At 36.2% G+C, this 13,715-nt stretch overlaps 1 protein-coding gene across 1 annotated transcript; it reads left to right on the top strand.

The window, feature by feature from the left end:
* Positions 1-2,251: 2,251 nt before the first annotated feature.
* LOC132152922 (atypical chemokine receptor 3-like) lies at positions 2,252-4,197 on the top strand. Its single transcript, XM_059561923.1, has one exon. It carries the CDS (start codon positions 2,278-2,280, stop codon positions 3,397-3,399), a length of 1,122 nt encoding a protein of 373 aa, XP_059417906.1. The 5' UTR covers positions 2,252-2,277; the 3' UTR covers positions 3,400-4,197.
* Positions 4,198-13,715: the final 9,518 nt, after the last annotated feature.

Raw genomic sequence — 13,715 nt, 5'->3', positions numbered from 1 at the left:
AGTTTTACTCAATGCATCATTCTGTTAAACTGTTTACATTTGCCGAAATCCATAACCTCAAAATAAATAGACATTTGACACAAGATTATTTTTTATTATTTTAAGGTGCAGGAAGATGGAATGAATTTAATTTGAACTGAAATAAAGAAAAATTTGCTGCATTTATGGCCCGGAGAGCTTGCACAGCTAATGAACAGAAACTACAGATTCCTTAAAAATATTTTTAACCAGTAATTAATTGGTTCATTATGCCTATCACCTTTTCAAAGATAATTTCAAAGTGTCACAGGTTCAAGGCCCTCAAGCTGTCTGTTGTCATAAAGCATTTGACCTTTGACACTCCAGTGTCTCCACTGTGTACTGCTGTAAGGCCAGGAACCATTCAGATGTTTCTGAGAGTGTAAATTGTCAGTTGTGCTCTATTATATATATTGACAATGACACAATTAGAGAGAAGGCAAAGAGTGTATTCATGTGTTTCTCCACATGTTTCAGTCCCTAAAATATTCATCAGTTACATTTTGTGATAAACTACAATACATTTTGTTCCTGAACTATTTCCTCCTGTAGGGTAAAAGCATATAAACCATTCTTAAACAAACAAACAAACCTAAAATCTTTTATCGAACAACACTATTGTGTACCTACTAAATTGAAAATAATTAGATTTCACTTTGTAATGAACTTCAAACAGAATACAGGTGGAGCAACAGAACATTTCCTTTTGCAAGGGAAAATGATCCCCATGGGGATAATCTTCCCTTCAAAAGGATATTTCCTGTTATAATATTTCAGTGCATTAACACAATAACACACTCTTTATAAGTCCTACACAACATAACATGAGACAGACTTATTTGAAAATGTTATACATTTACTCTAATTGAGAATAGCATTATACTCACATTGATATCTGTTGTGGCAGCTCTGCTGGAGATTGAAAGGTTCCATAAAAAAAAGGATTTAGTGACCAGAGAAAAATCAAGGGTCAAGGGTCTGTGACCTCACCAACCACAGATCAACACGTCTTTGAGGAAGGGTCACTTAGATGTTTAAGACGGCGTGGCAAAATCCATAAACTGAAATTACTTTGCTCATAGAAATCACTGTGAAGTCACAGAACTACGACACTTTGATTTTTGAAAAGCAGTACCAGTTTAGAGGGTACTTTAACATGACTGGCTTGAACCCAGACAGCTTTGGGCTTTTGAAGCAGTGTCAACTTTCTAACCGAGCTGAACCATGAAATTATAATAGCATGCTGTGACAATTTCACCGAAAATGCAATGCTCTAGTGCCATTGACAGGTTTGTCTTCCATGATTGAGAGGTCTTATGTCAATTAAATAATAATAAAAAGGTTCAAACTCCACTTATGAGTATGACCCTGTGAGAGAAATATAAATAACAACCTGCATCTGATAGTTCATAGCAATACTTTACATAATTGCTTGTTTTTGACAATTGCTTTTAAATCCTATGGGACTTACAGTTATTTCTAAAGTCATTCCAGTAAATGAAACCTCTTTAACACAAAAAGCAGGTCATATTTCATGTCACAATCAAAAGAGGGAAATAAGAAAGCAACGTTTTGCTTAATATATTGTTTAGAAATCCATATATTTCAATTCTTTTGAAATATGAATCATTTGTAATATTACAAATGTCTTACCTGTCACTTTTGATCAATAATGAAGTAATAATGAAGTAAATAAAGTAATAATTCTCTTTAAAAAGTAACTTGCCACAAACTGACCACAATCTTTTGAATGGCAGTGTTAACAAATACATGAAACTTTTTTTTTTAACTGCTATAAATACGTCTAAGTTGTACGTTTTTATGTGCATGAAAACGTAAGTAAATGTACGTGTGGTAGAACCACATTTAACGTAAAAATACACACGTATTCTCATGAGATCACGTTGTAAACAGCCAAAACTAATTAATAAACATATATTATAATAATGTAACATACATACTGTGATACATCATAATTTAGTAAATTGACATTAATGAATGATAAAAGTAATTTAAATATCTAGAGAAATATTCTCAAAATCAATAAATGAAATTGAAATATATTTTATTATATTTCATTATGTTACATTTAGCATATATATATCCAGGTAATATTTTACCCCAAAATCAATTTAATTAATTGATATTTAATAACCGATGACATAGACCTTATGGTCATAACTGAACTACATGTTGATGGGTGTTTAACTTAAGTTGCTTCTCCTTCCACAGTTGCAGTCTTCGCCGCCAGATAAGAAGATGAGTCTAAGTGCCAATGAACTGACTGAATTCTTCACCATGTGGGAAGAATTCAACTTCACAGACACCAGTGACAACAACTCAGGGGTGGAAATGCAAATGTGCCCCTCATCCTTCAAGCGTTCTGCTCTCCTCCATGCTATATGCACCCTCTATGCCTTCATCTTTGTTGTGGGCCTGCCCGCCAATGCACTAGTAGTGTGGGTCAACTGGCGCTCAGAGCGTCATAAGCATGACACACACTTGTATATTTTAAATCTAGCTGTGGCTGACCTGTGTGTGGTCTCTACTCTCCCGGTGTGGGTGAGCTCGCTGGCACAGGACGGTCACTGGCCGTTTGGCCAAGCGGCTTGTAAGCTCACACATCTACTTTTCAATGTCAACCTTTTCGCCAGCATCTTCTTCCTGGCCTGCATGAGTGTGAACCGGTATCTCTCGGTGGTCCGCACGGGAGAGATTTCTCACAGAAGAGGACGACAAATACGATGTTTAGTGTGTGTGGTAACATGGCTGCTTGCTTTATTTGCCTCAATACCTGACACATACTTCCTGCAGTCCGTCAAATCAGCACATGGTCATGTGACTTTGTGTCATCCTGTATATCCACAGGACAACCCTTTGCAGTGGATGGTGGGCATTCAGCTGAGTTTTGTGGTTCTTGGTTTTGTCATACCCTTCCCCGTTATAGCAGTGTCCTATGCGCTGCTGGCAAACACTCTGGCTTCCTCTTCCTCTCATTCTCCTTCAAATGGTGACCAGGAACACAGCGTGAGCAGGAAGGTCATCCTCATGTACATAGTGGTTTTCATAGCTTGCTGGGCACCATATCATGCTGTGCTGTTAGTCGATGCGCTAGCAGTGTTAGGTGTTCTGCTGCTGGGCTGCAGTTTAGAGAATGGCCTTTTTGTGGCGCTGCACCTTACGCAATGTCTGTCACTGCTGCACTGCTGTGTGAACCCTGTGATCTACAGCTTCGCTCACCGTCACTACCGTTATGACCTCATGAAAGCCTTCATCTTCAAATACTCCAAACGTACAGGGCTAGCGCGGCTCATTGAGGGCTCTCAGGGCACCGAGACAGAGTATGCAATGGTGGAAAACACCTCTACGACTGTGAGCTAGGACCCTCAAGACCGTCACCCCTCAAGCAAAGCTATGATCTGTTTCAAAACATGAACTCCTCTGACATGTTTTCCTGAAATTAAGATAAACTAAACTAAATGTTTTTCGTCAAAATAGCAGTGAATTCACAGCAGTGACTCCAAAGATTCTGACTAATTCATTTGAAATGTGCCAAAAGACTGATGGGATGTTGTCAGATCAGAAACACTTTGAGATGTTTTCCTGAAATTCAGGTAAAATTGACCAAGTGTTCTGCAAAATTGTAGCAGTGACTCCGAAGATAGATACTAATCAATTCATTTGAAATGTTCCAAAGAATGATAATATATTTTAACATCAGAACCAAGAACACAGATACAATGAATTGATTCCAAAGTAACTGGCAGCCTAAATTTGACAATTTTGAACCACTTTAGAGAAACATGATTTTAGGTATATCATTCCAAAATCATTTTGTCCAATAGTGATTTATAATGCAATACATGTGGGGAAAATAAATAAATAAATACCGGTATATAAAAAATACAATAAGATAAAGAAATTGAGGCTGTAAATAAAACAAAGATAACTGGAGTTAGTTTTACAAGAAAAAATAAATTTTAGACTTTCTACTTTTAAATTTCATGTTTAATTCATGTTTCTTCTTAATTATTTGTGAAATTTACTAGCAATTTCTGAGTGAAAATGATTTCTATAAACTTTTTTTACTGTGTAAGGTCAACAAACCATTAAAATTGTGATAAAGTTTATAAAAAAATATATATAACAGTGCTCCTTTTAAGTAAGATATCAGTATAGTGAATATAGTGAATCAGTATATATTCTTATCTTAAATGTTCATATTTGTTCATAAATGTTCATATTTAGCTTAATTGCTACTGATTTAATTGCTAAAAGCACTTTCTTTGATAAAAGAGTGTCTTTTGTGTCTGACAGGAGAATTGGCATTGCTTTTGTTTTTTGAACAGTCAGTGTTCACTTGTTCCCTCCAATAGCACATTCCAACATGTTTTGAAGGAAGGAGCAGGTCAGAAAGAATTCATTTTCAACTGATTTATTAATGTGCAACTGTGTTTGCACTCCATGTGTGTGGTTTTGATGTTTTATGACTGGCTGTCACCTTGTAACAGAGCCTCATGTGTGTACTTGGAAGGGCATTTATTTTTGTCTATGATAGATGTGTATATTTCAGTTATCTGAAAAGTAAGTTAAGTATGTTGTTATATTTATCTTGAATCATAGTTTTGTTATTGTTTTTAGTTCTGTTGGAGCACTGAATACTTAAATATGCTCTGAAACAAATAATTTAATTCAGTGCTTATTAAATATAGATCTTGTCTCAGTGTAACTTATGAAACAATTAAACATCAAATTTGTCTTCTTTAAATGCTTCCCCCCCTCACACACTTGAATATAGCTCTCTATGATATCTGATGGAATATGAGCATAGGATTAACCCATGCGTGAGCTGGAATTAATATGTATTCAATCTAGTCATGCCTTTTGATCTATTATTATTTAAATTAACACTGTATAACTGGTTCAACATTCTATTCAACAGTGGTGGCCCCTTTTTATTTGCACACTAAAGGCGTAATAAAAACTTAAAGGTAATTAATAAAACGTACAAGACCGTACTATGGAAGTGATGGAAGTTTTTGGTTTAACAAAAAAAATAAAAAAATAAAAAAACTCTCAAGATGTCATAACTATATTAATTTGGAGTCAAGAACAACCACATTCTGTATTCAATGTAGCTAAAATGTTAAGAATATGTAAAACATTTGGTAAATTTAAAGGGATGTAACTGGAAATACATAAATGACTATGTTAATAAACATATTATCTCTCTTATCTCTTCTTTTAGTATCTCAAGCTGACCTATAAACTATACAGGACAGGAAATTCATACAACAGTTAAATCAACTCAGTACAACAACACAATTAAAACCCTACAGTGAAACATTATAAAACTCTTACCCTTTTAGTTTTCCATTTGGGTATTTTTAATGGAATTAAACTCTTTAAACATTTACCAGCTTTTAGATAACCCAAAACCAAGCAATACATGTTTAGCACATTCAGTAGACCTCAGCAGAACCCTTTTTACATTGAATATTTATTTATTTATTTCCATCTTAGTCAGCTAGTTCTGAGCAGCATTTCCACATCAAACAGATGCAGGGGCAGTACTAAAACAAATTAGAGTCTGATTTATGCTGACCTGAACTCCTTGTGCAACCAAAGTCAAGTCTATAATAGCCTACTTCCAACACTTTCCTGTATTTAGACACCTGCAAGGCCTGAGCAAAACCCCTTAGGTTTGCACTAGTGGCTGGCTTTTAAAGACATCTTCTGTACACAGTCCTGCCTTGTTATACAACATAATCTAATGGCTGTTTTTATAAACCCAAGGTTTCTTATATTTCTTTTTTGGCTGCTTAAAGTTAAAAAAAAATACAATACTATACAAATACAATATTATTGTTCCAAAATTTCTAATTATTTAATCTTTCATAAAGAGCCACAGTCAAGTTTGCATGATTATGGATTAAACACAAAGCCTAACTAATTAATTCAGTATGTTACACAAATTTTGGGCATCATCGAAGATTATTGTTGTATAGTTGAAGAGTTTTCCCATAATTAGCGGTTTGGTTAATCAACTCAGTTTGACTCATTTAGTTTCAGTCTCTAATCTGTTAATTCGGTTCTCACCCCAGTCATGGTGTGACACATTTTTATTCCTAAACATCCTGTCTTAATGTCTTTCTCGGCAGCTATTCATTTATTTTGCCATGTTCAAAGTGTTCATGTCTGGAAAATGACACCACGGCACAACAATACTGTCAGGCACTTAGACAACACAGTCAAAACTTCAAAAACATCAAATGTCATAAAAATGATGCTTCATAAAAATTTATTCTTTCAGACACGACATTGTCATGTGAGTGTAGGCTGCGGCTGTGTTAAAATAACACAGAAAAAGAAAAGAGACCACCAGTTTGAAACAGGTCATGACTCACAGCAGTTTTGTTTCTGTTTTACAGGGGTTCTGTTTGCAGGCTATCCAAGATAGAAAAGTATATAGACTTAGTACGGTGATGTCTAATTACATGATATGATATGAAATTATATGATATGATATGATATATGTCACTCAGTATTAACCTTTTGTTTATGGAACTGTTTATTACACAACATCAATATTACTAGTCTAATTATATCATTTCTCATGTAGACTTCTGCTATTTTGTCTAAGACCTTCATTATATTTCTGCTTGCAGAAACAGTCTTCAGAAAACAAATATTGTTTTTCATTTTAGTCTCCTGTGGTTTGGCTGGTGCTCCAAAAGGGATTTGAGATCAAGGCAAAGAGCCACTGGTTCATGCCGGCTGAATGAGCAGCTCAGGATGATGTGGAATATGAACAGCCGGTATTTCTGTATGTTGATTTTACAACAACACTAAAAAGATTTGTCTTTGAGTCAGCTGGTACTGATTGTGAATTTTGTGTCGATAAATACTGCAGTTGCCAAGGATCTTTAATAAGAGTGATCGTGTAAAACATGAACATTCTTGATCAAGAAGATAAATATTTATCCTGGAAAAAGCAAACTTTATCAAAACATCACAAAACTCTAGAATAGATAAACACCCCAAGCACACACTTTAAATGACACATTACATTTAACAGAAACAAACACAAACAATCGTGTATTCACATTCTTCATCTCTTGTGTAACAGTTTAAAATTTCTCTGTCGGGACCAAATTCGTCTGATCTACATTTCGTCTCAGCCATGGATTCCTCATTTACAGTATCTCTTTATGAACACAATATGAATTAAATATCCTTACAGATAAAGAGACAAGCCTTTGATTCTTCAGCAGGAACTGAACTTAAAGGGTCTGCTTTCTGGCATTGTTGTTTGATGTCGGCTCTCATACTTTCAATGGCGTTATAAATTTCACACCATAAACCACTGATTACAACCATTCATTTGTAAACTTACAAATGATTGTTTACAAATGGCAAATGTTTTTAATATGCTTTGCGTGTATGGCAGATTTAGTTGTGTTTACATCTCATTTAATACAGCTGATGACAGCTTGTTTTTATAATGTTCATCACAAACACGCAGTAACATTCTTGTGGTAGTTGTAACTTGTAGTTATGTACTGCAGCAACTTGTTAGTAACTTGCATATTTAACATACCATGGTATCAAAATTCACATTTGTGGTATGATTGTTATTTTGTAAAACAAAACTTTTTAATTAGTACTTTTTTTTTTACTCTAGAATTGAAAATCCCATAGCAAATCCATGAGGGAACCCTTCTTGGATTTTTTGGAGTGCAAACTTAACAGCTCTGTATAGCTGAATGATATATTGTCTCACAAGAGTTGGGTGGTCTCATGTTGCTCTTTGCAGAGATGCTGACTATATAGTTTGAACGTTCTTGGGCAAGCTTATATGTTTTAGTGAGAGGAATGAAAAACTGACTAAAAAAGGCTAACAAACTGTCCCAGCTTCTCAAAGTTGAAAAATGTTTTTGAAGGAACAGGAACAGATACAGTAGCTGGTAAGGATGACTGGAAGGTCACATCTCATTTCATTTCTTCCATATTTTGTTGAAGGATCGTTATGGCTGAATACTTTTCCACCATCTCTCTATCACCTCTATCAGATGCAGATATCAATTAGCGAGTCCACACATGTAGAGTTACATCATTCATATGACACAGATATGTGACAGTGAACCAGAGCTAAACTTCTATTAAAAGGAAAACAGTTAATTTTCAGAAGGACTGGTCAAATTTTACAGAAGCTTTAGAGAATTTATACTAAAAGCATTACCCTGTCGATATGTTGACATCAAATACATTTACAGTATATTCTATGGTTTGTAATAGAAGGAGAGGGTTCAAAAACTGTAGTTATGTAAGAGTAACAGATACAGTAAATCCCTTTTTAAAGGACAGATCATTTTTTTACTCTAAAAGACTCACAATGTATCAAAGACCTAATGTTGCCACTTGGGTTCCAGCCAAAGATGGTATCACTGTGTCTTAATTTTCTTGTAGAAACATTTAACCCCTGTAAGGATTCTAGAGACTACCCACTGAGCAAGCGACGTCTGTGGACGTACAAAACAGGTTGATATCACGTCCGTCCGTCCAGGCCATGATTTGAACGTCCATTGACAGCCAGAATTAGTCGATTCATGACACTGTGAATTTATGTCCAATCTGGCCATAATTTAAACGTCCACTGACAGCCAGAAGTAGTTCAGAAAAGACGTTCATACTGACTATAATCTGGACGTCCGTTGACATCCAGAAACAGTCCATAAATGACATGAATAAAGATGTCCAATCCGGCCATAATCTAAACGTCCACTGACAGCCAGAACTAGTTCAGAAAAGACGTTCATTCTGACTATAATCTGGACGTCCGTTGACATCCAGAAACAGTCCATAAATGACGCAAATAAAGATGTCCAATCCGGCCATAATCTAAACGTCCACAGACAGCCAGAACTAGTTCAGAAAAGACGTTCATTCTGACTATAATCTGGACGTCCGTTGACATCCAGAAACAGTCCATAAATGACGCAAATAAAGATGTCCAATCCGGCCATAATCTAAACGTCCACAGACAGCCAGAACTAGTTCAGAAAAGACGTTCATTCTGACTATAATCTGGACGTCCGTTGACATCCAGAAACAGTCCATAAATGACGCAAATAAAGATGTCCAATCCGGCCATAATCTAAACGTCCACTGACAGCCAGAACTAGTTCAGAAAAGACGTTCATTCTGACTATAATCTGGACGTCCGTTGACATCCAGAAACAGTCCATAAATGACGCAAATAAAGATGTCCAATCCGGCCATAATCTTAACGTCCACAGACAGCCAGAACTAGTTCAGAAAAGACGTTCATACTGACTATAATCTGGACGTCCGTTGACATCCAGAAACAGTCCATAAATGACGCAAATAAAGATGTCCAATCTGGCCATAATCTAAACGTCCACTGACAGCCAGAACTAGTTCAGAAAAGACGTTCATACTGGCTATAATCTGGACGTCCGTTGACATCCAGAAACAGTCCATAAATGACGTGAATAAAGATGTCCAATCCGGCCATAATCTAAACGTCCACTGAACAGACGTTCATAGGCTATAATCTGGACGTCCGTTGACAATGTTGAAGATTTTATTATTTAGAAAATAAGCAATTTACTTATAGGCCTACATTTGTACACTATTATTTATTCCCTTTGTGTGTATGACTTTGGTTGACTTTGGTAGCAAAGGCCTGAAAACCAAGGCCTGAGAATGTTATTTCAGTAAAGACACCTGGTACAAAGTCTCACCCAAAAATAATCTAAAGGAGGTGACCATATTTGGAAGGGATGTGGGTATATTATCTGTGAAACCCCACAGAACTGGAGTGTCCTTTCTGCAGGAGGCGCTCGGCTTTGTTTGTTCAAATAAAGTCTAATTGTTTCTGGCATCAAAGATCTCTGAAGTCATTTTGCCTGAAAGATTGATTGAAAGACTGAAACTACAACAAAATCCAGAAACGGTCCATAAATGTGAATAAAGATGTTCAATCTGGCCATAATCTAAACGTCCACTGACAGCCAGAACTAGTTGAGGAAATACGTTCATATGGTTATAATCTGTACGTTGACATCCAGAATTATTCGACAAATTATGTGAATAAAGATGTCCAATTTTGCCACAATCTAAACATTCGTAAACATCCAGATTTAATGATTGAAAATATGTTAAAGGCCGGCCACTGTGGCCTGCCCACTATAATCAAAAGGCTGTTAAAAAAAACAACCATCATCATTGTTATAACATTTCCAGAGTCCCTCAGTCCAATTTCCTAAAGTCTTTCATTCCAGATTAAGGTCCTTAAACACTGCGCAGCCTGTATGGCTTTTAAGTTTTTCTTATAGAACTCAATACTCAAAATATATTTTCATTTCATGTTTAAATCTTTAAAAAAAGGGCTGCATAAAATTTACATTTGTGAATACATTTAGCTAACAGAATTTTTTCAGATTTAAAAATTATCAATTTTCTTTTTACATTCATGAAAACATTTAAATTCAAAGTTAGGATTCACATAATATTTTATAAAAATTTACAAAATGTACCACCAAAATATCCACGTGAAAGACAGTTCCAAAATAAACAAGCTTCTCCTTTGGTGTGCACCTCCAAAAATGAGTAACCCTAATTCGTGTCAAGGTGACGGAGGCCAAGAACATGGTCAACTGGTCCTGTGTTGATCAGCTGTGTGGAGTAGTCACTGAATTTGCAAAAAAACACTACAATATGCAGTAACATTTTGAAATTAGATCTTCAAAATCAGACTTATCATATATCACTCCGAAACGGTCACAACACTGTAGGAGCGACGCCATAGTTGACGCTAGTTCCTTGTCAATATCACAATTGTATTGCATTCAACCCTCTACATAATTTTATTATTTTGGTCACCTAGCTCTTTTAAACTTAGGCAGGTCAGTCACAATGGGGAAAGCAGTGGCAGGATGACTAATGATTTTTTATGATCTGATCATCTCTGAGAGGTAGGCCTATAGGATACAGGCAGGTTGGCACAAATTGACAGATCTGGTCCCTCAAATTCAAGGCGAGGAATAAACCAAACAATAACTGATAATGTGAGTTATAACCACATGATTTTTGGGAAGTGGGAATGGTAGACGTTGACACAAATACTTCCAGTCCGACTATTATTCTAAAGTTTTTAAATTATTTATTCTAGAAAAAGTTATTTATTTATTGTATTTTTTCCATTTGTCATTGTCTTTGTTTGAGGGTGATGGGTAAATTTCAACATATTTGGCCTTAAGTTATTTTTAAAGGCCTGGGGTTCCAAAAGAGCGCTGTTCTGACCACCTTGACCCCTTCAGCAACATGGGCAAGCCCAAATATAAAATAAATTTCACCCATACTCCTACAAATGTCAATTTATTTTATAGTTTATTGTTTTGGTGTTTTTTTATGACGTGTATGCTAATTAGTAAAATTATATATTTTTAAAAGTGATAAGCATAGATGTTTTTCGGATAAGAGTGTTTTTTTTTTCCTTTCGTTTTTGTTCTTAAAAGTGTGGTGGAAAAGGCGGTTTTATTGGGTACACCTTCCGGTTTCAAGAAGATTCCCTAGATCCCATGTGAAAAATAGTTCTAGTGATAATAAAAAATACAAACTGTGTCAATTACTTTGATTTTTTTTTTTTACTTTTATAACATGATTTATATAATGATCAAACATGCTCGGAATACAAGTTTATCAGTTCTGTGGCGGACGGATATATGTGACTGTTAAGAGGCTAAAAGCAGGTTTAGTACTTGCCCCATTGAAGTCAACAGGGTGCAAATTTTAAAAATAGAATAACTCGGTGTAGGCAACACCGATTTTTGTCGTTGTTCTCTGTACTGACAGCACTCCAAATGTACAAAAAAATTAGCTCAATGTTAAAATTGACCGGAGTTCTCCTTTAACTCTCAGAGTATTAGTAAGCTGTAGTAGACCGGACGTTTTTTAATTCGATGATCGAGATTGTGATTTAATTTCGATCAATTTCGATTAAAAATCAAAATCGTGACACCCTTAATGTGTATGCATATGGTAGACATACACCCCTGTAGAAGAATAAAATAGAATAGCAGACATTTAGGCCAAAGTGGCAAAGATAAAAATCTTTGTTAGTGAGATTTTCTCTTGTGTTTTGTTGTTTTATTAACATTAAAGGGATAGTTCCCCCAAAAATTTTAATTGTCATAATATACTCTCTCACGTTGTTTTAAACCCAAAAGTTATTTTTTTTTGTCTGTTGAAAAAAAAAAAAAAACGCCAAAGAGAGCCCGCAATCCAATACTATCTAACTTATTTGTAACTGAACACGTGATCCGTATTTATATATAAAAACCGGACAAGGCATCATCTCCAGTGTGTGTGTGTATGCACACGCAAAATATTTAATTTTACTGAATTTTGTTTTGACACTTAAAGATGGCTTATTTAAGAATGTGGAGGAAACGTAGAGCAGACATCAATGAACTTCTCCAATCTGACGATGACACTGCGGTGACAATTGATGACGCAGTAACCACAAATGACAGAGAGGAAACAACCAATGATGATGGTGGAAGCAATACTGATGACCACAGCATCAGTGTGACCACTGATGGTTCAGACTTTGACACTGACATCGGAATGTGTGACTCAGATGTGGAGATTTTGAACCCCGAACCAGAGGTCCAAGTTAGAAACATCGGCGATGACTTGCGAGAGTGGAGTACAAGACATCAAATTACTAATAGGTCCCTAAATGAATTGTTGCAGATTCTAAGGGATCATGGACATGTACTCCCCAAAGATGCACGCACATTACTAGCCACTCCTCAAGTCATTGACAGCCATTCTAAATGCAATGGACAGTATATTTACTATGGCTTGGAGGGGGGCATTTCCCGTGTACTGTCTCAAAATGATGCTTTTAGACAACAACACAGTACAGTCAGTTTGGATGTGAACATTGATGGACTACCAATCTTCAAAAGTAGTAAAGTCCAGTTCTGGCCAATACTGGTTACATTTAGCAATTTCAGTCCATTTATTGTGGCATTATACTGTGGGGAAAGCAAGCCTGAGCCCCTTGATGCGTATCTCCATGACTTTTTGGAGGAGTTCAATAATCTCCAACAGAATGGCCTGGTGTTTCGTGAGAAAAAGTATGCCGTAAATGTTCGTACCTTTATCTGTGATGCACCGGCAAGAGCATATTTAAAATGCATTAAAGGTCATACTGCATATGACAGCTGTGAGAGGTGCCAAGTGAAAGGTCAGTATGTTGAAAGAAGAGTTGTCTTCAATCAGCTGACATCCACCTTGCGCACAGATGAAGGATTTAGTCAGTTAGAGTATTCCCGTCATCAAAATGGGTCTAGCCCTTTAATAGCTGCTGGGATTCCCTGTGTCAGTGCCTTTGTGTTGGATTATATGCATACGGTTTGCTTGGGTGTTGTTAGGCGGCTGTTGGTGTATCTGACTAGAGGCCCAAAACTGTGTAGGCTTTCTGTGAGACAGAAAAATGAAATCTCACAAAAACTAAACCTGCTACGAGGCCAGATGCCCAGTGAGTTTGCGCGACAGCCCCGTGGCCTTCAGGAGTTGGACAGGTGGAAAGCCACAGAGTTCCGTCAGTTTCTTCTGTACACGGGACCCATAGTACTCAAAAATACAGTCTCCTCACAGCT

Source organism: Carassius carassius, chromosome 11 (genome assembly GCF_963082965.1).
Source record: "Carassius carassius chromosome 11, fCarCar2.1, whole genome shotgun sequence".
NCBI lineage: Eukaryota > Metazoa > Chordata > Actinopteri > Cypriniformes > Cyprinidae > Carassius > Carassius carassius.
This window is presented reverse-complemented; position numbering and strand designations above follow the sequence as displayed.

What these genes read in the sequence shown, in the direction of transcription:
- LOC132152922 (XM_059561923.1), top strand. Translation starts at nt 2,278, where the DNA reads ATGAGTCTAAGTGCCAATGAACTGACTGAATTCTTCACCATGTGGGAA.